Below are 26693 nucleotides of genomic sequence, written 5' to 3' on the forward strand. Positions count from 1 at the left end.
GTTAATACGAGGTGCTGACTTGGGTCATTTAAGTGAGATGATGAGAGTTGAGTTCATTCAATGACACGTTAATACGAGGTGCCGGGTTGAGATATTTAAGTGAGATAATAAGAGTTGAGGTCTTTCAACGACACGTTAATACGAGGTGCCGAGTTGAGTTGAGGGTGAGATGTAATGAGTTGGGCTGTCAAAATGAAATGACGGTAAGAGGTGCCGAGTTGAAGGTTAGGCGCGTAAAAGATCAATTTAAGAAAAAGAAACAAACAATCATCAGTCATTATTTCATATCAGCGTCTTTAATATACAAAATTTTTAAACCTTTGAAATAAAAATATATATCAGCTTAATAATTACTGTATTTGTTTTTCCAAAAAAAGAAGAAATTTCAGAACCATAATTACATTGCACCAAAGCATAGAAGAATATACAGGCTGAGTAATGAATAGATTTATAAAGATATATTGACAATAACATTGATTTTTGTTTCAATTACGACGAGACAATTGATCTGGAAAAAGTACAATGCTAATATGTAGCTACCGCTACCTTCACAGTGATACAGTGATTAATTACTTTTCCCGCGAATAAATTTTGACAAAATCTATTGCAATTCTTTCTCTCGAAAAGGAGCATATATATATATATATATATGCCTATACATACATATATATATATTACATACCGCGTGTTGAACATAGATGAGATAAAAGAGGCAAAGTGGTAATGCATTGTACTTAGTTCCAACAGAGTTTATTTTGAAGTCCAAATTTTCGACGTAAAACACACATCTTCTTCAGGGATACAATAAAGCTCACAGTGACAAGAATTGAAATAATAACATAATCATGAATGTTATTATTTCAATTCTTGTCACTGTGAGCTTTATTGTATCCCTGAAGAAGACGTGTGTTTTACGTCGAAAATTTGGACTTCAAAATAAACTCTGTTGGAACTAAGTACAATGCATTACCACTTTGCCTCTTTTATATATACACTGCAAAACTCCGGTGTTGATTTAACACCAGCCTGGAATCTATATATGTCCACACCAGATAAGTGTTAAACAACACCAGTTTCGTTTTGGTCTAACACCAGAAAGGTGTTTATACAACACCAATTAGTATTAAAACAGCATCGGTTTGATTCCAAACTGGTTTTGTTTCAATACTTCTTTGGTGTGGACATATATAGATTCCGGGCTGGTGTTAAATCAACACCGAAGTTTTTGCAGTGTATATACCTGGTCTAAAAAGTGCATTGTTGGTTTTCAACAACTTTTTCTTCATATTTTATTTAACTTCATTAGATTTAATAAGTTTGTTATTATCCTCTTTATTTTATTGGCAAATTTATAAAATTTCCATGTACCGTTCCGCCTTTCCTGGGGCGCTCGAGTGTATGGAAATACACGTCAGGGTGAACGTAATAATATACATCTTACCACGATAAGCGGATATGATGGGGTTCGTCCGAACACATTATTCATGCTCATTCTCCGCTCATCGGGGAGTATTTTGGTCGGTGGCAATATTGTACCTTCAATTCATGGTAAGCTATCTACAGCGACATTTTGCAACAATAACATACAGTATATACAACATATCAGCCTGGATGTAGTCTATATTCTTAGCGGAAGCTGCGGTTCTATCGTTGTTATCACGCCGAACGTAAACGATGCGGCAAGACAACAAACAGTATAGGTGGCTGCTCGACCGTAGTAATCTTGCCGCGTCAGATCCATCGCTTACGTTCCTCGTAATACCTAGATCCCTCTGACTGTCGTGCGATCTTTTAAGAGCGCCACGATCAGCTTTTCGTAATTGATCGCGATTTTTTTGTCAATTCAAAAACGAATGCCACAGCTGATTTGATATGACCTGATACGATCGCTACGATTACTCTACGGTTAAGGTCTCAATCGTGACGTAAATCTTGAGAGTGGGAACTAAGTATTACAGATAGAGCAACGAAAGTGAAGCCTTAAGTCCGTCTCACACTTTGCGATCCGATGCGACACGATTTTTCAAGAAATCTCATTTTGCATTAAATATGAAAGTTCCAAGAAGTAGTGTGGCAAGATCCTGTGGTCCGAGTAAAGTCCAAATCGGCTTCAAGTCGCAGCCGATGATGACGTCATTACAATTTGGATTTTTTTTTTTGTTTTTGTTTTAATTCATTCAGGGAGGCTCGAACTGGACTGATTTTTTTTATTTCAGTTGGCCTACCACTATTCTGAACTCTGATCCGTAAGATCTTATTAGTTGGAATGTCCATATCAAGTGTTATCACAATTTCTTTGAAATTCGGATCGCAATGAATCGCATAGTTTGAGTCGGGCTTTAGTGGCTAACGTGGATGGAGGGCGGCAAGCGTACACATGATATTCGAATAGACGCTGGAACCACGACGGTGGGATTCGTAACGTAAAAATACTTGTAAACACTACAAGCTATACCAACATTTAATAATCCTTAGGGTTCGATCGTTTCAATATGTTGGTCAATTCCTACGGAAGAAAAAAAATCACAAGACCATCTGTAATATTTCCCCTCTTAGCCAGTTCAAATTCTCACTCAACACCCGTGGCTATGTCGACAGGGTTTCATGTAAATGTAATTCTCACTTTCTCTTCATTACGTTTATGTGTTTCTATTTGATTTATGGGTACCTACTCATTATTAATACCGGCTCATAAGAAAGATACAACTACCGAAATTTACAAACTAAGAGGCAGTTGATATCTACAAACATGCAAAAGTACAAATTAACGATATAACAAGATACACAATAACAATAGAGTCAATTCTCCTGAGGACGACAAGAACACACTTGTCGAAACGTCGAGATAGGGTGGTCCTTTTCAGGACCAACATCTGCCCAAGAAAGATACATGGTGTACCGTGAAACCTACTACACTAATAGAGTCAACCCATCACCGAATACATGGAATACCCTTTAACTCTTTGCACGAAATATCATATAACTGTCATTGTCATAGCAAAAAACAAAACAAAAAACCCCAGCAAATTATTGAAATGATAACACAGATCGTCAAAAATGTATCATATTGTGCATAAACCGTTGACCTTCCGCTTTATCTCGCTTTTGTAGGTTGGGGATAAACCCCCACATCAACGATGAGGGTGAAATCACTAGGTAAGGGGGTACTGTGTGTGCCGTGCTCAAGCTCCCGACTACACCTCTGCGGTGCGATTTTTTTGTCAGTACAGGTGTCACGCGCGTAAAACATTCCCCATAGATTTGTGTGTTAAAATGGGACTTAAGAAAAATTCATAAAAAATAAATGTGAAATCAGAGGGTCGAATGTTTACTACCTTTGGATAGGATATATATCTGACATTCCATATCTGACCAGAGAAGGGTATCGTAGCCAGCTCATTTTAAAAATAAATCGCCATTTATGAAGATAACTATGATGGGATCAAATTCATCAACTGAAACAGTAAAATAGCCCCAATTCTTCCGCCAGTCAAAAAATAGTTCCAAATCATTGATATAATCTTCCCAATTTGGGCAAAGGAAGTTCAGTAGTTACCATTTTTAGAATCAGTGTTAGATTTTGAATCATATTCATACACTTTTGTCAATCAGCAATATCAAATTAAAAAAATTCGAATGGGTTGGGTCGAACGAATATCTTTAGCCCTCCTGATGTAATTAGACTCATGGCACCTACAGTACTTGTGCATCCAACGCGAGAGGGCAGTGGAATGACGATATAATATGGTTTAGTCAGATTACGCCTCGTGAAATATAAGTCCAAGATTTAGCCTCCAAAACAGCCTGTTATATCGTCATTCCCACTGCCCTCTCACGTCGAGTGCAGAAGTGCTGACGAAAAAAATGCGTTCGGAGTTCGATTCCAGACTCGGCCTTGAGCAACGCATTTTTAAAAACGTTCAACATGCAGTTATCTAAATAATGATTGTGTTATGCAGTGATCTAAATAAAGTTTGCGATTATGCAATTTGATTGTCTCAATATCATCGGTATCAAGAGTGGTGCATTGAGCTACAACGCGCTTTTTTAGGCAAAAGCATAGGGCAAAATAGCCCCATATATTATGAAGGGGGCTCCATTTCTGCGCACCTAACAATTTAAATTAATATTAATCATGATTTTTCTTTAATTTTAAGAAAATTTTCAGTTGCGATAGTGTTCCTTATATTTTTATATTTGAGATAAAGATGATTTTCTTGGAAAAAAACCCTCGGCCAGTCATTTTCAGATTTAACAAAACAATGGTGCTCCATGTCTGCGCACCAATTCACTTTACACACGATTCGGGGATTTTGATGAAAAAGGGTGCATTTCGAGGCCGTCTCATGAAATGCACGCAATTCATTATTTTTTCGCCATTTTGAGTCGGTTTTTTAATTGAATATCTTTCTACGTGTTGCATGTGTAAAGTCTGTGGTTGTCGCGTATCTACTTTTGATAGAATCGAGCAGATTTGTGTATTCGCAGACAATTGGCCCTGCTCAGAAGGGGAACTTACCAAACTGTTAATCGTGTATTTTTTCTTCGATTCAAGGTCGCGCATTGATATCGATGCTCAAAACAGGAAACGGATTCCAAGAGAGGGCCACATTACATTTCTTGTGATGAATGATCAAAGATTTTTTCACTCTTTCTCTTCATTCTGACTGTATTCGGGGTCGTTTAATTTTGAAAGAATACCATATGTTTTATGGTGGTTTGCGTCTGTATGGTAATTAGTCCAAACTTTCATACTTCGCGGACGGTCATTATTTAAACAAGTGGAATGCCTCTGGCCGTCTCACCTGCATCACGCGATTCAATATAGCAGCAGTGCTGATTTTGAAAACTACTATAACTCGCACAAGATGTTCAGTGATACTTGGTTACTCTTATTTCCACGTTTTATGAACTAGACCAATACACTTATAGAGATATGATGGCAATTCAACAAATACCCCCAACGTGGCCAAAGTTCTTTGACCTTACATGACCTTTGACCTTGATCATGTGACCTGAAACTCGCACAGGATGTTCAGTGATACTTGATTACTCTTATGTCCAAGTTTTATGAACTAGACCAACACACTTTCAAATTTATGGCTGTAATTCAACAAATACCCCAATTTGGCCAAAGTTCATTGACCCTAAATGACCTTTGACCTTGATCATGTGACCTGAAACTTGCACAGGATGTTCAGTAATACTTGATTACTATTATGTCCAAGTGTCATGAATCAGATCCATAAACCTTTAAAGTTATGATGGTAATTCAACAGATACCCCCAATTCGGCCAAAGTTCATTGACCCTAAATGACCTTTGACCTCGGTCATGTGACGTGAAACTCATGCAAGATGTTCAGTGATACTTGATTAACCTTATGTATAAGTTTCATGAACTAGGTCCATATATTTTCTAAGTTATGATGACATTTCAAAAACTTAACCTTAGGTTAAGATTTTGATGTTGATTCCCCCAACATGGTCTAAGTTCATTGACCCTAAATGACCTTTGACCTTGGTCATGTGACATGAAACTCAGGCAGGATGTTCAGTAATACTTGATTAACCTTATGGCCAAGTTTCATGAACTAGGTCCATATACTTTCTAAGTTATGCTGTCATTTCAAAAACTTAACCTCAGGTTAAGATTTGGTGTTGACGCCGCCGCCGCCGCCGCCGTCGCCGTCGGAAAAGCGGCGCCTATAGTCTCACTCTGCTATGCAGGTGAGACAAAAACTAGCCAATATCCTTAAAATCTGACATCATCAACGTGTAAGCGACCAAAAATTCACCTTTGGCGTAAGTTTCTTTAGGATGAGTTCATTATTCATGAAAATATTGGCAAAAGATCGGCAAATTAGTCACCGTTAGCGCCCATTCAGAATTTTGAGATCGCGATACCGGCGAAACCCCTTGACCTACTTCACATTTTCGTCAATGATTTTACAGATTACGATCTTGCCGTCAATATGGTAACTATGTCTTGAATTGGTTTTGTATAAATTGTTAATATATTGTGAACAAATTTAAGCCTGATGAATATTTTTGAAAAGTCCGCGAAGTTTGGACACCACATCATAAACTGTCAGCTGCCATGCTTTACAGTAGCAAAATTTAAATTATGATTTAGCGGAATAGAACTATGAAATTAAGTTTATTTGATGGATAATTCATTAAATGAAAACAACGCAGTCTCTCATCCACAAGGCTAATTCAAAACCAGCAAATCTAGAATGACTAGAAGTAGAAAATGAAGAGACATTAGACTTCAGTTATCTACAGAGCACCTATTTGTCCTGTCCACGCAAATAACGCTATTTTTAGTCGGAATAATGATTCGATGGAATTCGTTGGCAAGATATATTCCACCGCGAATAAGGTCTGTACCAACGAACGTTGAGGGCATCAACACTTTGAGAACACCTCGACGTTCGTTGGTCTGTACATATTCGATTACCGTCTCAACAAATAACGTGGTAAATCGGACGTTCCCTACGAATTACAGCGGGTTTTCGCACAGCCACGCAGAACAAATTACAAAACACAGTAAATGTATTGAAAAAGTCCGTAGAATGACAATGAATAGGTGGGTTGCAAAACGCTTTCAAGAACTTATAAAAAAAAATTGCCAAAAAAATAATATGCCCTTCATGATATTGATCAACAAAGAAGGCTTCGCCTAAAATTGGTGAACCGGAACAGCAGTTCGTCCCAAATTAAGGAGCTGACGAAAAATTGCAAGTATGTCATTTATCCAGAGTCCAGGACGAAACTGCTCTTTTACTTCACCAATATTCGACAAAGCCTTCTTGGTTGATCAATGTCATGAAGGGCGTTTGACTAAATATTTTTTAAATTTTTTTTTAAAGAAAACGCTCTACTGACAAGGTGGTAACGTTAATCCGGGAATAATCAGGTTCAATTCAAACATAATTGAGACGACAATAAAGATAACAAAGAATATAATGAATAGAACGCCCAGAGGTTTTCCTAGTCTGTACCTACAAACGTTAATAAGCACCACGGCGATGACGACGGTCACAAGAAGAAGCATGGATATATAGGTGATCGCACCACTGTAGACGGTGACGGTGGATCTGTGATCAATGATGACGGTTTGGATAAACCACGGAAGACCAAGACCGATGAGAATGTCAAATAGATTGCTGCCGATAGAGTGAGAAATGGCCATGTCACCGTAACCTATATAAGATATAATATCAAGATGCGGCCAATAAAGAATTAATAAACAAATAAATGCAATGATATAATTTTTTGTATATCACCTTTAGCTCAATAGAAAACAGAGGGAAGTACAATGAAAAAAGGTCCATGGTCCCGTAACACAAAGCTTAGCAATGATCGTCGAACATTTTTCTACGATTGATTGCATAGACTACAATGTACAATCAATTGTGAAAATCAAGCGTACGATCAATCGCTAACCTTTGTGTTACGGACCCCAGGTTACTTGTTTCTTTACGACGAAGAACTTAAATATATATTTTTTTTAAATTATATGAATGCTTATTACTTTAATGATGACGACAACAACAATCCTAATAACAAACGAAGTAAGAATTATACCAGGACCCCGTTGCTTAAAAGTTACCATTATGGTAACTTTGCCATCCAAAGGTAACTTGCATGGAATCCTTGATTCTGATTGGCTGTTGATCATCGTTCCCATGGTAGTTACCATTGGATGGCAAAGTTACCATAATAGTAACTTTAATGCAACTGGGCCCAGGTCGATAATAATAAAAGTGGTATCATCACTCCTATCAGTTTGTCACCCGAACTGACATAAAGTGGTCGTGGTTACCTATTCCTATGCAAAAAAATGTAAGAAATGTGATTTCGTATTATCTTTTGAAAGATGATGATGATGATGATGGTAATGATGATGTTGATGGTGGTGATGATGAAGATGACGATGATGATGATGTTGATGATGATAGACGAGGAGAGGAGGGGAGAAAATGCTGAAGAAAGATGCTGTTGAGATCAACGATGAATCCACTCGATTTCTTTGAAAGTTAATGTAAAAACTAAATAATAAATAAATTATGGAACGGTCTTCTTAATCAAAGAGCACGTTTACACAGCAAAATTCAACTTGTAACATAAATACATTGCATGAAGTGGATGGTCAAATAGAAGGGTACCCTAAAGTGCATTACCCTTACATTGTACACTCATTATAGCCACTTGATCGTGTTGAGTAAAGAGTTCAAGAGGCAATGTGATACAAGAGGGATAGAAACTCAATTATATATATTAGTATTATTTGCTCACCGCCGCCGCGGCAGCCGTACGGCGAGTCGGAAACAGCCGTTTTATTCATTTCCTATTCAAACCACCTATTATGTAGCTAATGCAAAAAATCTTACAACGGCTGTTTTCGACTCGCCGTGGAGCAAATGTGACTGAGGTATTACTTAAAGTGTTCGATTCTGGGCTCTAGTGATAATTCTTAGGGTCACTGAATGCACGAACAACATTTAATGTCAAGTGAATAGTACATTACTATTACAGGTGGGTTCGGACTGTCGTGTAACTTGGAAGGGAACGGGATGGGGTATTGAACTTCCGACCTTAACACAATCGATGACCCAACAGCATGTTCTGTACTATTCTAAGGTTGCTGACTTCACAGAGACAGTGTAGAACAAAAAAATTCGACAGGGGATTATGTAATATGCATATCATTGTATCAATTCATAACAATCCAACGCCAATGTGGTCATCAATCTAACATCTGATGGTTCTAAAATTGCTGGGGGCTTACCTCGTCAAAGAAAAACATTTTAGATTAAAATAAAAACGTATTACTAGATAAGCAATATTAATATAACAGGGAATCGATTCAGTGTGTTCATTTGAATAAGTTGTCACTGCGCGCGTGTGGGTGATTTTTTTTTTTTTTTTTTTTTTTTTTACATATCTTGAATAAAAAAAATAGTTCAACCTATACGTACACGAAATATAGGGCCAAGAACTGTATTACTTATTTCCATTTATTACATTAGATTATCATTACTGGATTATCGTAATCGTAGTAGTAGAGCCTCCGCCTCATAAACGGGAGGTATTGGGTTCGATCCCCGGCCGAGTCAAAAACTTTAATAATGGGACCCTCTAGCTTCTTATCAGGCTCTCGCGACATTTTCGAATGGAGAAAGCTGATAATGACATTATGTTATGCAGAGACCGCTAAAAGAAAAGTTCATGAGAGCTCAATTGGCCATCGTGGGTAAATAAGAATTATTACATTATACAAGCTTAAATTAATTTATGACTGATAATACAACAACAACAAATCTGTTGCTACTATAAAAATGGGAAAGTGAAGCCAAGATTCAGTAGGAGGATCTCTTCGATCACTGTTGACATCATACCAAAGATAAATCATGCGAGCTGATTTTTTTTTGTGTGTGGGTATCCTGACCCGAAACGGCTCCATTTTAAGAACATTGGAAGGACCAATGAAGATTTATTCCTCACTTTTTAATTAATGCGACCGCGTAGCTCGAGCAGAACTTCTTTATATTTTTAATTTTGTTGTCGCTAGTGGATATTTAAAATTGATTGATATTTTATTAGTAGTAAATGCATTATATAAAAGGTTGGATGGTTGAGTTCAGTGATGATGGCGCTATCCCATCGATATCCGATGATTTCCGCCAGACTAAGCGAGAGGGATTCTACCCTCCCCTTTACAGCTCTCCGGAGCAAATGGAAGAGGACGGTTCATGGTAAAATATCTTCCAAGCGTACGCGCATTTCACCTTTACCAAGGACTGTCCTTAAACTGCAAGTTCATAAAACAAACAAAATATCTATCTAATATCAAAGAAAGGTATATATATAATGATTTGTAATAAATCTTAAAGGGAAGAGTAATGTAGGCAAAGCATATTCCTAAAGAATAACTTTCGCACCATTGACTTTGTGTACATTCAGGAAGCGCGCAATGAGATCGGACGGTTCGTGGTGAATAAGTTTTAAGCGTGTCCGCGCGTTTAATCTTCGCCGCGAACAGTCCTTTTTCTTTGCAAACTAATTGTAGAATGAATCCTCACTGCCATGGAAATCTAAACATAAGACCTTAGCTTTCATATAAGCTTATTTATTAGAAACAATTTTATTTTTGTGGTGTAAAAATTGACATTTGAAAAAATATTTATCTAAAAAGGCGTTTTATGCAAAACTAACTTTCGTTGGAAAATACCCAGTAAGGACGGTTCGTACTGAAAGTTTTTTATATTTCTATTATTCCCCTCTGGCTAAAAAAATTGCAAAGGGGACGGTCAGGGAATATCTTATTGTTAACTTTGACCTAGCCAGTCCATCATTATAGGGACCGGCTGGTTATTGACCCTTTCCATTTTTAATCCCACTAGACCTATAGCAAAATGTTATTTTCTTACCTCCACGTGCAGCGATGATACTCAGCATAGTATCAGGTGTGCTGGCTCCCGCAGCCAGGAGGGTGAGACCCATTACTGTGTCTGGTATACCAATCGTGTCACCTGCAAAACGAGGGAAAATTCATCGTTTGTAATTGAGTATTTATGTAGGTAATCACATTCATCCACACCCCACTGAAAAAAGGCTTAACTACGCCCCTGAATATACATGGACTGTAACTGTAGAATAATAATGAAAGTCAACCCATATGATCATATCTCTATTGTACAAATTTATTCAGTTTTGAAATGGGTTTCCCTTGAATCGAGGCGAAAGAAAAATCTCAAATATTTGTTTATAAATAAGTTCATGGCATGTTGTCTCCAATCATGTCTGAAATATTTCAACCATCTTCTCACCATTATTCACTACGTAATTCTCATAATTTGCTTTACCCAAACCCCAAACAGAATATTCTCGTCGTACTATCCATTGTAATACTCTTCCCCATCACATGAATTTATTGGAAAATATCGATGCATTAAAAAAGGCCTTAAAAACATTTTCCAGAATTTTTGTAACTATTAGTTCAGATACCTAATTTTTACTTTTGTCTTATCTTGTGTATGTATCGAAAATGTTTCTTCTTAACTTTTTCATATTTTGTTAACGTCTTTACCGTAAGTCAACTAAGTTTTTCCTTTCCTGCTTTACATGTTTATACGTATATCTATGTAACGGACCCCTCTGTAAAACATCGTTGATATGTTATCAACGCTGAGTAGTAGGGCATATATATATATATATATATACAATACAACTGTTTGTAATATTGGGCTCATGAGGGCAGCATCCCGGGAAACCACAAATTATTTGAAATTAAAAAGATAAACAAAATTACCTAACACAGTGACCATCCAAACGAGGATATAGGTTAAGACTCCTATCCAAAACAGGGCTATTATAAAAGTCAAGACGTAGAATCGCTGCCATCGTTTTTTTCGGCAGTCTGGGATTGTTAAAGCGAAGACGGCGATTATAGGAAGAGCGAGCATATGGGCGTATCGGCTACACCCCTTTTTTGGTAGTTTGAAGGGAGAATCTGGCTCTCCGTTGTCGTCATCCTCATCGCTCTCCTTGTCTCTGCTCTCATTCTGTTCTAAATCGCGTTGAATGTTCACTTGCACGCCTTTGTCGTTGTTGTTCTCTCCTTTGTTGTTTGTATCTGGGAATGGAATGATATGAGCATGAAGTCTCATTAAAAATGGGTTAGGATGCATGGAAGAAGAGACGTCTTGATATCTCGAATGAAGTAAATAGTATTTTTCGGAACAACAATGTTTTGGGCTTTATAAAATAAAAGTTTTTTAACCTCGTGTGGTATGTAGTGCTAGTGGGCCGATGTGATGGTGTGTGTGGGTGGATGGATGCGAGAGGGTGTGGGTGCGTGTGCAAGATTGCGTGTGTGTGTGTGCGGGTGCACGGGATGTGTGAGAGTGTCTGAGTATAATGTGTTCTTTATTCAAGTCAACGAAAGTGTACGAGGGAGGATGGTATTCCTAAATTGTCTTTTCTTCCGATCTATGGTACACTCACACCTGACAAAGCGACACCAAACTGACCGGTTGAAGCTCATTGGTATAACGTAATATCTTATCTTATCTTGTATTGAAAATGCCCGTCAAATGACAATGAACAGCTGGGATGTCTATGTCGAAAATAGAACAAAACAGTTTTGTCCTAAGATTCGGAGCTGACGAAGAATTGGAAATATGTCGTTTGTCCAGGATGAAACTGCTGTTTTGATTCACCAATTTTCGACAAGGACTTCTTGGTTGTTCATTGTCACAAAGTGCATTTGACAATACATTCACTATGTTCTTAAAACCGTCGTGTGTCATGGCTGGAGCGCCACTGCTCGCTCACAACTCACCTCGTCCAACCTCCCCATCCACAGGGACTTGAAAGTTTGTAGTCACGTGACCATTTAACTGTTGACGAATTGGCGAGCGCTCCTCGTCCGATCCGACTAGAAGATGGGTTGATTCTAAAACCTCCCCACCACCGGTGCGAACGCGTCCATTCTTGACGGGTTCCTCACGTGCAAGAGGCACTTGGTCTTCGTCGCTCGTCTTTATGTGCTTTGGCGTGCAGCATTCAGGGGTGATAAGACTCACTTTACGTTCAATACAGGGATTAAAGTACATGAGAATGCAGTAAGACATGTATAATGTGAGGAGAATCAAAGAGTCTTTCCTGGTTGTGAAGAGAGAGAGGAGAGAAAAAAAATGATAAAAGCGGTAAAAGAAAGTCAAAAGTCTCAGGAACATGACAATGATGCTGGCGAAGGTGATGATTATATGAATATTAACAATTAAAAGAAACACGAGCAACAACGGAGCGAATATAATTGACGATGATAAGTATGATTGTAATGATGATGAGGATTACTGATTACTTTCCCCACATGAATTACAATCCTTTGTATTTTAGTAATGTATTGATAATTTTTAACACCCTGTTTAACATGTTTAATGTTAAGTTATACTTCTGAAATATGGATAACATCTATGCTCGGGCTGAGGCAGCAATTATAATAACACATACAACATATCATTCATTTCCATATATTGTATTTTCTGACGACATCGTCTATTTCCCGAAATAATTCGAATAGAAAACGTCTCAAGGGTATGTATTATACAAATGATTATCAAATTGATACTGGGAAATACGAATGTTAGCAAATCATTTTTTTAGATCCCCTCATACATAACTCACCACGAAACCTGTCCATCCTTTACTACGAAAACGAGCGCAATAATAGATACAATATAACAACTGCAATCACGAAGCAAAGGCCAACAGGTCAAGTAAATAACCTGCGATAAGACATATAAATATATTAGTTAAAACGTAACTTTCAATCTGATGATAAAAGCACAAGAACACAAAAATGATTACATTCTTCCTGAAAATGAATAGGCTTCAGTGAGGAGAATATAAATGATGCATTGCAATAGGTTCACATAAATTATGATCTCAAGATGGCATATAAGATATTACATTTCAGTGCCCCAGCTTCAATTTACCCCATTCCAAATCACCCTTACAAATACATTATAAAGATAAACAAATATTGATTACCCCGATTCTAAATAGCGTATTTGTTAACACTAACGTTTGAGCAAAATTTATTCACCGGATGTTTCCTTCACTTATTGCCAAACTGTAATGTAAAAATTAAATGGAACTGCTTAGTTATGCATGAGTGAGCAAACCTCAAACCTTTAAAAAAGCCAATATAGAATTTCGAAATCAATAATAAAAAAAAAAGAATGAAATTTGATTTTTGGTAACAAAATGTGTTCTTCAGTTCTGGTGTCAACACAAAATCAATTTTATTATTATAGTTGAGTGAACTCATGTTTAAATGAATAGAAAGAAATGCCAAAATTTAATATTGATATTATCTTTAAAAAAGTCTCTTTTGTATTTCTATAGTGACTATGTTGACTTTAATGCTCAATCATGGGGAGTCAATGGATCGATTCGATTTGGAGACACAAACTAGACCGTAAGTACAGCAACACTAGCAAATCGTTTTGAATCGTTTTGTTTTACGTTTTTTGCTAAAACGTTTTTGGTTAATGGGAAGTTTAGCTTAACAATAAATGTGTTTTAATCAAAGTAGAAAAGCAAAAATAAATATTGGTGAAGGTTTGGCAAAAATCCATCATAGAATATCAGTTATGTTTTTTAAAATGTAAATTTGTTACGTCATATATATGAGCAACGCCCCTAATATGTCATATCATTTAAATTCCATAAATTCCCATTTTTCCAATGATATGTGATGACTAAACTGTGTTTCTGCTTTCATTACTTTTAAAGTACAAGTTATAGTAAATTGTAAATATTTTAAAATATATAACATTTTAAAAAGAGATTTTATAGTTGTATTACATATGAAGTGACGTATGTTACGATCTTATAAGCGACTCGGGCTTAACCTGCAACTCGCCGGGTAAGTTCGCGAAAAAAGTGTTCTATTGCAAATATAATGTACGCGCGCGCACTGAATGGGGAGTTCGTGCGATAAAATCACGTCAGTACCCAGAAGGAAGAAGTTAGACCAGTAGAATTTTAACTGGTAACTCTGGAAATTGGAACATCGGTTTACTGGTCTAACTGGTCATACTGGTCCAGTTAAAATTTTACTGGTCCAGTTAAAAATTAAACTGGTCTTGAATTACTGGAATTTTATACTGGTCTTTTTTCTGGTGGTTGTTACTGGTCTCACTGGTCTTCATACTGGTATCCAATTCAAGCTGGTCTTTACTGGTATTTTCTACTGGTCTGACTGGTCCTCGAACTGGTCGAACTGGTCCTCGTACTGGTCTTACTGGATCAATTTATTACATGCATTTGGTTTGTTATATACCATGGTCAGTGAAATGTGATGGAAAAGATGGTTAGTAAATTAATCTTTCTGCTGTTATTTTAAATGTGATATATGAAATTACACGTTTTCATTGTGGATTAGTTCACACACTTATTTGGAAAGTTTTTAAACATCAATGAGTGCCATTGCAAGGATATTCCATCCTAAATCCTGATTTTTCTTTTTAAAATAGGAAATATGCAAATGAGGTAAACCACGTGATCAGCATCATCAGAATTACTGGTATTACTGGTCTTGACCAGTTCAATTTCAAACAATGAATTACTTTAGACCAGTTGACTATATCAGAGGAATATATCTTGCTTTGATCTTAATCATAATTAAAGGAAATAATTATTTTAATGATAATGTTAATACTTGAAAATTATGATAATGTTAATAATAATAATTACAATATCAATAACAACGATAACAGTAATAAGAATGATAACAACAATGATCATAATAATCATAATGATAATAATTATGATAATTATAAGAAGAATGATGATAACAATGATAACGATAATAACTTTCTCTGAATTGCAAGATTCATATTCCATAATTCGTCAAATGATCTGACTTGAAATAAAGTCATTATTTATTGGACCAGTAACACCAGTTTGATGAAAAACAATTTAACTGGTATTACTACTTTGCTTCAACTGGAATGCAATTGTTTGAACTGGTCTCCAGTTGATTTTTACTGGTCCAGTTAAAAATCAACTGGTCCAGTAAACATATACTGGAAACCAGTAAAAATCTACTGGAAACCATTTATTGGACCAGAAACACCAATTTGATGAAAAACAATTTAACTGGTATTACTAATTGCTTCAACTGGAATGCAATTGTTGGAACTGGTCTCCAGTTGATTTTTACTGGCCCAGTAAAAATATACTGGAAACCAGTAAAATTCTACTGGAAACCAGTAAAAATTCTTACTGGTCTTACTGGTTTTTCCTTCTAAATACGTAAGTATTATTGAAAGAATCGTACTATATCAGTTATGTAATGTTAGGGAGTAATTATATAATTGTGGGCGTGAATTTATACAATCTAATTTCATTCGATATCTGTATGTAATTCGCCAACAAATAATGGTACCAACAACACAAAGGCAGTGCGCGCACACACTGGACACATTTTCAATAAGCTAGGGAGCGAGTTACTCTATAGACGTACCTGTCCAGCTAATAATCCACACAGGCCAATCACACAGAGGACATTGAAAACCGCTGATCCAACTATTGTTCCGACTCCTATGTCATCGTGGGTAATAAACACAGCTAAGAAAAAAGACAGGGAGAAAAAAATATCACTATTGTTCATACCTTTTGCCATAATTTCGGTTGAGAATGCAAGTATTACCCTTTTCATATGAAATAAAGTTTATTGCCATGGTAATGGCTGTTGATGAGTTTATATTTTTGATCATCTGAATCATCCTTTCATTTCAACGTAATGCTCATGAGACAAACAACTACGTCCATGATGCTAATATCAATTTCAGCTGAAGAAAGTAAAAATAATCATATCTTTACGAATAAACTGAGAAAACGCAATTTACCAGTTTACATTGACTCTGTACACAAAAATCACGTTTTGGAACAATTTGGGTCTGACATGCACTTACGTAATGTTGCGTAATTTTTTCAACCGCATACCAAGGCATCGTAAATTTGGTGTCAAAAGATGCGCAAGACTTCAAAGCAAAAGTCTGGTCGCGGAAATGTCGAGGGGGGCGGTGCTTCAACCGCCGACGGTTTATACGGTTAATCCTTTTAGTAAGACACTCCATTAGTCGACGTACACATAATGAAGTTTGAAAAAGTTCAGTTAATATTCATTCTAATGGGTTTATTTCAGTAAAAACATTAAAGGTCAAGTCCACCCCAGAAAAAAGTTGATTTGGATAAATAGAGAAAAATCAAACATGAATAACGCTGAAACCTTCATCAAAGTCGGATGTAAAATAAGAAAGTTATGACATTTTAAAGTTTCGCTTATTTTTCACAAAACACTTCTATGCTCAACTCAGTGATATGCAAATGAGAGAGTCGATGATGTCACTCACTCACTATTTCTTTTGTGCTTTATTGTTTGAATTATACAATATTTCAATTTTTACAAATTTGACAATGAGGACCCCCTTGCTTGAACCACAAAATATTAAAATAATGGAATTACATGTGTTCAGGGAGAAATGAAACTTTGTTTCACATGACAATGACGAGAAAATCTAAATATTTCATATTTCATATAATAAAATACAAAAGAAATAGTGAGCGGGTGACATCATCGGTTCCCTCATTTGCATACCGACCAGGATGTGCATATAACTGTTTTGAAAAATTAAGCGAAACTTCAAAATGTGCTAACTTTCTTATTTTACATCCAATTTTGATGAAATTTTCAGTGTTATGCTTGTTTGATTTTTCTCTTTCTATTCAAATCAGCTTTTTGTTGGGGTGGACTTGTCCTTTAATAACCATCTGCCGATTTACACATTTAAATGAAAGTTCTCACCAATAAGGCTTGAAAATAATTCCGGAGCAGATCCCCCAATCGCCATGAAAGTTGCCCCTGCCACATCTTCCGATAAATTCAAGACTGTAAGAAGAGAGGAACGACAATAGAGGAAATACGGGTGAGATTTAGTTTATTATAAACACGAATAATGTGAAGGAATTGTGAGAATAAAACAAATTTCATTTAATACAGTTTTTCATTGGAAGTATACGAACTTGTACAGACGTCTAGTCTAAAAAGACAAAAACACATTGCTATTCCGCCTGCCGGTGATGATTTACAGCGGCCGCGGAAGCGGGGGGGGGGGGGGGGCGAAAACCGCGTACAAAAACGTAAAAATGACCATAGGATTGTAAATTTTTTCATGGTCAGCCCCCCCCCCCCCACTTTGAAAACCGTTCCGCGGCCCCTGATGAAGGTGTATACCTGTCCAAACGTTGCAGTATCCATTAAATCATAGCAAGGTCGGAATATTTCTTAAAGAATTTTGACAATTGGATTGGAATCTATAGACCAAATAAATCATTCCTTCCATGAATGTAAGAACATAACATTATTTCAATTGTCAGTCAAAGGTAACAAAAAAAAACCGTTTGTATAAATACATGTAATTGTTTGATAGTTGAATGGATAAAAATGTTAGACTCCTAACACAAAAGACCAATAAGTCAGAAATTTAAAGCTTCATTTTCTAACTGTACTGGAAGCAAAATGCAGACTCAACAGTTTGAAATTTAACGTTTAAAATGTTGTAAAATTTGGGATGCATTGACAAACAAAACTGTTAAATGGCAGACATTGTATTTGTTCAGAAAAAGAGATCCACTCTTACGTCAGGATAACCCAACACGTACATGTATAGTTTCATTTCTTATAAAGCCTACTCACACAATGTTGAAGAAAAACTTCTTTAGAAAATGATTGTTCGACTGAATTTACAATCGAGGAATCGTAGAATACTTTTGATCATTAGCTGATTATAGTTATCATCATTACAATCGAGTCTTCATTGAGTAATAGTCTACTGAGTTAAGTAAAAAAAGAAGAAAAAGTCTGCCCTAAAAGATTTTAAGGGCGGGGGCATTCGAATGAATGAATGCTGCCCAGGCTGTCCCACAGCATTGAATAGGATTGCATGCAATGGTGCATGAAAGCATCCACTCCGTCTTTCGTCCTTTAACGGAACTTAATGGGAGGAATGGATCCTGTGCCTGACACCTTAATATGTGTAATTTATTCATTCGTGCCTAGCATTTGTGGTTCGGGAGGGGTGCCATTGTGGGGCTGGGGAGGTCGTCTTTGGTTGAATAGCCACCTTTCGCAATCCTCACGGACGCTAATATTAGGGTCCCCTAACACAGAAGTTAACGCTTAATCATACACTTGATTTTTAAGATTGATTGTACATTATAGTCATAGAATCAAACGTAGAAAACTGCTCTACAATCAATGCTAAGCTTTGTGTTACAGGGGGGGTTACAGACCCTACAGATCTGCTTTTCGTGTGCAAAATTCTTTCCCGCGACACCCGCACCATACATGCATGTACATTACGACTGATGGCTGGAGATATTCGAAATGCAGGACCTACAATAGATTATGACATGGATAAGAAAGTGGTTTTTCAAACAAATCGAGTACATATTGAGTGAGGAAAAAGTTACTGAATTAAGGCTTAGATAATAGATCATTACAGTCCATCGAATCGATATTGCATTTAATGTGGATTATTGGTGGATCACTGGCAATTGATTCCATGGGTCAGATCACCTCTCCAGCCGAAACCATTTCACATGCGTTGAATGTACACAGCATATACAATAGGCCTAAATACGTCTGAAATTCAGTCGAATTTGCGGGTTTTTTCTTTTGTTTACTCCTTCTACAAAAACAATATGCCTCTAGCACACAATGTAATGGGCATTATGTTTTACTTTCCCCAGGATTGGGGGATAATATTCAAATTCCCGGGGGGGGGGGGGACCACTTCCATTGATGAGTGGATACCAGGCACGACCCTAAACAAGGGAAGCATGTTTTTTCCAGATTATGAAAATGCATCTCTTAACAAGTATTTGGCTTGTGAAACCCTACAAGTATTGAAAAAAAAAACCTCCCTTTCAGTATTTTAAACATCGTTTTTGACACCCTTATAACGTTACATAGGCCTATACGTAACGTACTTGCCCACTCTTTCCCTTTTTACGCGTGGTCGCGCCTGGTATCCACTCTTCAATGGAAGTGGGTCCCCGGGCGGCCTCTCGAGCTCTGGGAGGAATCAAATGTGGCTTTGGAAAGTCGTCCTAAATCGGATAGATCGCTGTTACCATAGTAGCAACCCAAAAGTCTCTTCCAAAATCAACTACCGTCGTAAATAAGCGTTCGCGTTCTCCAACGAAAGGTCGGGAATGTTGCATGTGGGCGGCGGGAGCGGCCGGGTGGGCGTGGGGCATATAGCCACTCTAGGGATGGGTTGCAACGAAACACACTGTATAAGCCTACTTTGTTCATAATTGTAATACACTGTAAAAACGCTGTTTAAAATTTTAAGCACGTTGTTTAAGCCCGTCACTCTAACAACTGCTGCTTAAACTTTTCAAACAACTGTTTAAACTTTTTAAACAACTGCTTAAACTTTTTAAACAAGTTGTTCAAAAAGTTTAAACAACTAGTTGTTAGAGTGAAAGGCTTAAACAACGTGCTATTGTTTTACTGTGTATGTGTGTATGATATGCATTGTATTATGTCAATTATATCATTGTTCAGATGTTTATGCATTGCCCTATCGGAGGGAAATTAAAAGAAAAAAATAAGGGGGCATGTCAGATAGATCACAGATTTTTTTTTCAGAAAAGGGAAGAATTTGGTGATACACATAATGTCAAAAAGTAGAAAGGCCCACGTCGGAGACTTTTTTTGTGAGAGTGACAGTCTTAAACAACGCGCTAAACATTTAAATAGCGTTTTTACTGGGTATACAGGCTTGTTAGTGATCAATTTTGGAGTCGATGTTAAATTCATGTCATATTGGTATTACGTGGATATCCAGTCAATTATGCTGGTGATATTCGATTCTTTCCATCAACTTCAAATCAAGCTCAACAAGGGTTTCGTGCACATCAAGGGTATTATGATTGACCTTGTCAATAACGGTAGAAGATAAGCAAGATACTTGATTGAAATTTAACACCAATGCTACCCTTGCTCAACAGGAATTTTTTTAATCAAAATCATCATCACTGATTTCCACCTTAGGTATTTCATTTATATTTACTCATCTATACTCATTTACTCATATTTACTCATCTGTTTCGTGTTCTAGTGGTTCTGGCTCTCGCCTTTCAAACAGAGGGTCGTGAGTTCGAATCCTAGCCATGGCGTGTTTTCCTTCAGCAAGGAATTTATCCACACTGTGCTGCACTCGACCCAGGTGAGGTAAATGGGTACCGGCAGGATGTAATTCATCAAAAAGCTGTGCGCACCAGAATCGGTAGACTATAGTTAGCCGGGGTAATATAGGAGCGCCTTGAGCACCTAGCAAGGTGGATACGTGCGCTATACAATCATATATTATTTTGTATTATCATTATTTATTATATCCAAGCTCAATCAACTTACATCCATCTCTTACTTCTTTGCAAGCTGGGATTTATATGATGGTCATACATGTTCATCATAAGTACTTGTATCGCCTCAAACTCATCAAAATGATGAAATAAAATATCAATTAAATTCAAGTTTCTTGCTCTGAATTTCTTAGGGTCTGATATTCCGTACTTATTGCGATATCAGCCAAAGTGTGTCCAGAAAAACCCAGCGCCCTGAGAATGCGCTCTTTATGACGCCTAGGGGCAAGAGCTAAAAGTTTGTTTACCACTACTTTCTTTTTCTTGATGGTTTACCTTATGTTTGGTGTTATAATCGTGTAAAAATTGACCTAACACCAACAAGAAAAGGTCAACAATGAACTTGAAATCACCCAATATCCTTTCCCAAATCCTGACAGGAGTTGGGCGCACATAAACGACGCACCGATCAATTTTTTGCCCTTTTTTGTCCACTTTTGACTAATAAAATTTCAACGCACGGGCCGTGCGTCGGGCTTTCTGTGACAGGGCCTTATACCATTTCTTTGAGCAAGGTCAACTCTGTCACAATACTGATCTTTAAAAAAAAAATCCGGATTCGTCTCGAAAGAGACGCCGCGATGAACTGTCTGCAAATGCCATATCTGCTCATTTAATATTCTCTTACTTCCTACTATGATAGTAAAATATATGCGTTGGTAGACTACTTGAGAGGCCCATAACACAAAGCTTAGCAATCGTGGTAGACCATTCTTCTATACGATTGATTGCACCGACTATACAATGTACAATCAATCGTGAAGATCAAGCGTACGATTAATCGTTAACCTTTGTGTATACGGGACCCAGGTCTCTGTTTTTCTTGTTTGTAGATTAATACCAGCTTATCCCTGAAATAAGATATTAAGTGAGAGGATCCGTTTGAAGTAGAGTGCTTCAAGTACACAACCACGTTCATTAGAATTAGCATCTGCTGTCGTGCTGGTATTCATTGATTGTGCTTTCAATTAAATCCTCAAGATCACAAGATGCGTTCTAGCAAGGAGGGTAACAATCATGATTGTATTATAATCATGCTAAAATATCTGTAAACAAATGCTTTTATTATTAAGATTGTGGTGACTAATCACTGTCATTAACTTTTATTAAATATTTGGAACATTCAAAGGATCCCCTAAATTTTACCTTAAACCACTTTTAAACATTAAAAAAAAATCATATAAGGTTCTTGAGCCGTAAAGTACAGTATCTGGGACCTTTTTTCTCAAAGTTTCCAAACAAGGGACAAAAGGGTTCCAATTTGCACCTTCTTCGAAGACTGTACGATCTGAGCCAAGTTACAAAATACAATAGATACAGAATAAATTAATGTTCCCATAATGTGTTATGTTCGCGTTTCGATTGCATTATTGTCATGAATGTGTGGAGGTATTTACATAAGTTCAATCATATACGCGGTAAAAAAAAATCGTAATTTGAATGATGAGTCCAGTGAAAAATAAGGCTAATGACGATTTTTTAGCAAGTGTGAAACTGGGAGCCTTTTCACACGTTAATCTTGAATCCTCATTGTAATTATGATTGCGGGCGTTCGTGATTCTTATCATGTTCTACCGCCCTTTCACACGGTAAAAAAATCGTAATATAAATGATGATTCCAGTGAAAAATGAGGCTTGTGACGAATATGTAGCACGTTTGAAACCAAACTAGAACATGATTAGAATCACAAACGCTAATCACAGCCACGATTACAATAGCAATCATCATTACAATGATGATTCAAGATTCACGTGTGGAAAGGCCCCTAGTTTTACACGTGCAAAAATTCGTCATTAGCCTTATTTTCACTGGAATCATTCAAATTACTATTTTTTACCGTGTGAAAGGGCAGTATGATTGAACTACTATTGGAAAATGAAGGTGTGTATGTAAATACCTCCACACAATCATGACAATAATTCAATCGAAACGCGAACATAATACATTATGGAACGATAATCTCTTCTGTATCTATTGGGCGATTCCATGCTAGAAAAATCAGCTATTTTCGCAACATTTTTAAACATATTGTCCAAACAAACGAAGAACTTCAATTTGGTTTGTGGTACTAGAGTACTACTGCATGGGTAGACATGAAAAATGACAATCAACAAAAATATGCTGTCCATGGGTGAATTAAAGGTGAAAATGTTGCGTGTCGTACGGGACATTTCTGAGTCCCGTACGACACACAACATTTTTCGCCCTTGATTCAGCCATAATAAAATATTTTTTGTTGGTAATAAGTTTTTCACATGACTACCCACTATAACTTTATTATTGACTAAAAATAATTGTTCATTGCTCAAGCAATCAGCTAAGAGACTAGAAATTGTTGGCAAAATGTCCCGTACGACACGTATCAGGGGCCATGCTTCAGCCAGTGGCGTACCTAGGATTTTCCAAAGGGGGGGGGGGGCAAATTCGTCCGCCCCCCCCCAAAAAAAAAGAAGGTCTTCAACCGCAAGTAAAGGACATTTCGCACCAGAAAAGAAAATTGACAAAAAAAAAAAAAAAAAGGTCTTCAAGTTCAAAGGAGGGGCCCACTTAGCTCGTCAGGGATCAGTTTTGACTCGTCAGGGGGGGGGGGCAGAGATACGTCCCTTGCATGTGTTGTGACTCGTCAGGGGGGCAGTCTGCCCCCCTAAGGTACGCTAATGGCTTTAGCCCCCCCCCCCACTTTTTTCCAAAACCGTGTACAAAACCGTAAAAATTACCACATGATTGTGATTTTTAGCATGGTCAGCCCCCCCCCCACTTTGAAAACCGTTCCGCGGCCCCTGCGTATGGAATCGCCCTATTGTATTTTGTAACTCGGCTCAGATCGTACAGTCTCCGAAAAAAGGTGCAAATTGGAACCCTTTTGTCCCTTGTTTGGAAACTTCGAGAAAAAGTGTTCCAAATACTGTACTTTACGGCTCAAGAACCTTAAATGTTTTTTTTAAGAACCCCCAAATGTTTTAAAGTGGTTGTTTAAGGTAACATTTATGGGATCCTCTAAAGGTTCCAAATAAAAGGGACAAGCATAGAACCCATTTTTCTAAGAGTGCACAAAGTCAGTCTCATCATTGGGACTAAAAACCGCTCTTGCTGTTGCATATAATTTATAGACAAGGATGGTCTATGATTGTCAAATTCTGGACCGTAGCATTCTCCGTAGTTGCTTGTACATACACTGTTAAAATATGTTTTAACAATTTAAACAGGTGTTTAAATTCTTAAAGTTTAATTTCTAATGTATAATTCTCCATAAATTAGGCATGGTTGTTTAAACTGTTAAACAACTACTGTACGATTCTTATACTTTTTATAGGGTTTTTACTCTGTACGACAATATCTGTAAAGCACATATGAGACATCGTCCCGATGCATGAAATGCTCTTGGCTATCATTGGCATTAATACGTATTCTACAATATTTTTTTTTCTTTCGAAAATCAGGTCGGTTACTGACTATTAAGTGCACTTTAAATGAGCTTTAGAAGAAGCAACAGCGTATGAAGCTAATAATAATAAGAGACAACTTTTTATGGGCCAATACATACATGGCCTTAAATTTTATTTTCGAATATATAGTGTCAGAAGGGGCTTAAAGAAAGAACGGCTAATAACTTTAAGTAACTTTAATAATCATGAATAAATATCCCAATTGATTCGACTACTATTAAATCTATATTCGTACTAAACACGCTGTTGATTTTTTATACAACGATGTTTTACTATATGAACCTTAGCGTAGTTGTTTAAACTGATAAACAACAAAGTTTAATTTGTAATAATTCAATTTTCAATGAATTAAGGATAGCTGTCTAAACTGTTATACTGTAAAATATATGGTAACAGGGTTGTATAAATTTTCATACACCTTTTTTGTATTTGAATAATTAACTGGCATATCACATTGTCATCAGGATATAAATATTCATTTTTTAAATATATAAACACGTAACTAAATTCGTAAGTAGAACCGTGAACGAGGTGATTGTACGTATCAACTGTTGGAACAGCTGGAAAAAGTTTGATGATACAGCTGAAGAATTGCGACATTCGAAATAGTGGGGTACCCGCCTATTTATTGAGAGTAAAATGCACTGATTGCGATTAACGGGAATCATAGAATACTACAAATACTAATGGAAATAAAATAAGATAAGAAATGGGAAGGGTACCTTCGCAGATAACTTCTAACGCAGGCATGAAATAATCTTCACAAACGATGCCGAGAGAAGCGAACATGTAAGCCATGACGATGACGTGGATGATGACGGCTCCATGGCGTCGTTGCTCTCGATTGAAGAGGTGAAGAGGGAAGTTAATGATGCTCCTCTCAGTGCAGTTAATTTTATCATCAGGGTTATGGTAGGGATGATCACCATGGATTGAACTCCCATCATAACCTCCATCTTCCGTATCTGAGAGGAGAGAGGGAGAAAGATAGCAAAATACAAAGAGAGGTAGAGGGGGAGAGGGAGAAAGAGAGAGAGGGAGGGGAGAGAGGGGGGTGGGGGTGAAAGAAAGGGAAATATATAATTTTACATAGGAATAAAATGTTAATCATTAAGCTGCTACTAATTAAGATGACATTAAAAAAAGAGTATTGTATGATAATGCCCGCCATGGACTTAACCCCTCCTACACGACATTAATTTTAGATTACAACTGTCAGGGGGGTTTTGCATGGACTATGCTAATTCAACTCGCAACTTTTGATTGTATAATTATAAGTATGTGTACACTTTACAATGCGATTTATCACTATGATTATGTACGTGTGTATTTACAATGGACTTAATGCACGATGTTAGTATTTTGGATGAAATGTGACTTGAGTCGAAGTTGGCCGTTCCCTGTGAAATGAATAGTCAAACCATGGACCAGAGTAGTAGGTCCTTGGTTAAACAAAGCGGGCAAAGAGTTTAAGAAGTAATTTACGACACCAATGACCGCAGCAACGGAAACTATCATTCATAATGCCATCTTGATAATAACATGAACAATTGTTAATAATAATAACGATACTTTACTACTACTATACTACTACTCCTACTACTACTACTACTACTACTACTATTACTACTACTACTACTACTACTACTACTACTACTACTACGACAATTACTACTACTACTACTACTACTACTACTATACTACACTACTACTTCGACTACAACGAATAATACGACTACTACTACTTCTACTACTGCTACTACTATACTTCTACACTTCTACTACTACTTTTACTACTATACTACTACTACTACTACTACTGCCAAAATACACTAGTGACAATGAAAGTAAAATTGTAATAATGAAAATAAAAATGGTGATAAAATGATAACATTTTTCATGTTCTTCATTATTAAACCGTAAACGATGTTTCGGCATGTAAACAAGTGGAATGCCTCTGGCCGTCTCACCTGCATCACGCGATTCAATATAGCAGCAGTGCTGATTTTGAAAACTACTATAACTCGCACAAGATGTTCAGTGATACTTGGTTACTCTTATTTCCACGTTTTATGAACTAGACCAATACACTTATAGAGATATGATGGCAATTCAACAAATACCCCCAACGTGGCCAAAGTTCTTTGACCTTACATGACCTTTGACCTTGATCATGTGACCTGAAACTCGCACAGGATGTTCAGTGATACTTGATTACTATTATGTC

General features: G+C 36.9%; 1 protein-coding gene across 1 annotated transcript; it reads right to left on the minus strand.

The window, feature by feature from the left end:
* Nucleotides 1–2148: 2148 nt before the first annotated feature.
* LOC129262267 (sodium/potassium/calcium exchanger 4-like) lies at nt 2149–26370 on the minus strand. The gene is made up of 8 exons (XM_054900355.2): nt 25189–26370; nt 17391–17474; nt 16047–16150; nt 13199–13299; nt 12351–12673; nt 11319–11642; nt 10438–10539; nt 2149–7207 (listed from the first exon to the last, which is right to left on the minus strand). Exons 1-8 carry the CDS (start codon nt 25262–25264, stop codon nt 6882–6884), a joined length of 1440 nt encoding a protein of 479 aa, XP_054756330.1. The 5' UTR covers nt 25265–26370; the 3' UTR covers nt 2149–6881.
* Nucleotides 26371–26693: the final 323 nt, after the last annotated feature.

This window comes from Lytechinus pictus, chromosome 5, assembly GCF_037042905.1.
Source record: "Lytechinus pictus isolate F3 Inbred chromosome 5, Lp3.0, whole genome shotgun sequence".
NCBI lineage: Eukaryota > Metazoa > Echinodermata > Echinoidea > Temnopleuroida > Toxopneustidae > Lytechinus > Lytechinus pictus.

Excerpts from the sequence above, each read along its gene's own strand:
- LOC129262267 (XM_054900355.2), bottom strand. The coding sequence starts at position 25,264 with ATGGCTTACATGTTCGCTTCTCTCGGCATCGTTTGTGAAGATTATTTC. Across the intron at positions 12,674-13,198 it reads AAGGATGGACAGGTTTCGTG|GAAAGACTCTTTGATTCTCC; the intron begins GTGAGTTATGTA and ends CTTCACAACCAG. Across the intron at positions 7,208-10,437 it reads TATCATCGCTGCACGTGGAG|GTTACGGTGACATGGCCATT; the intron begins GTAAGAAAATAA and ends TATCTTATATAG.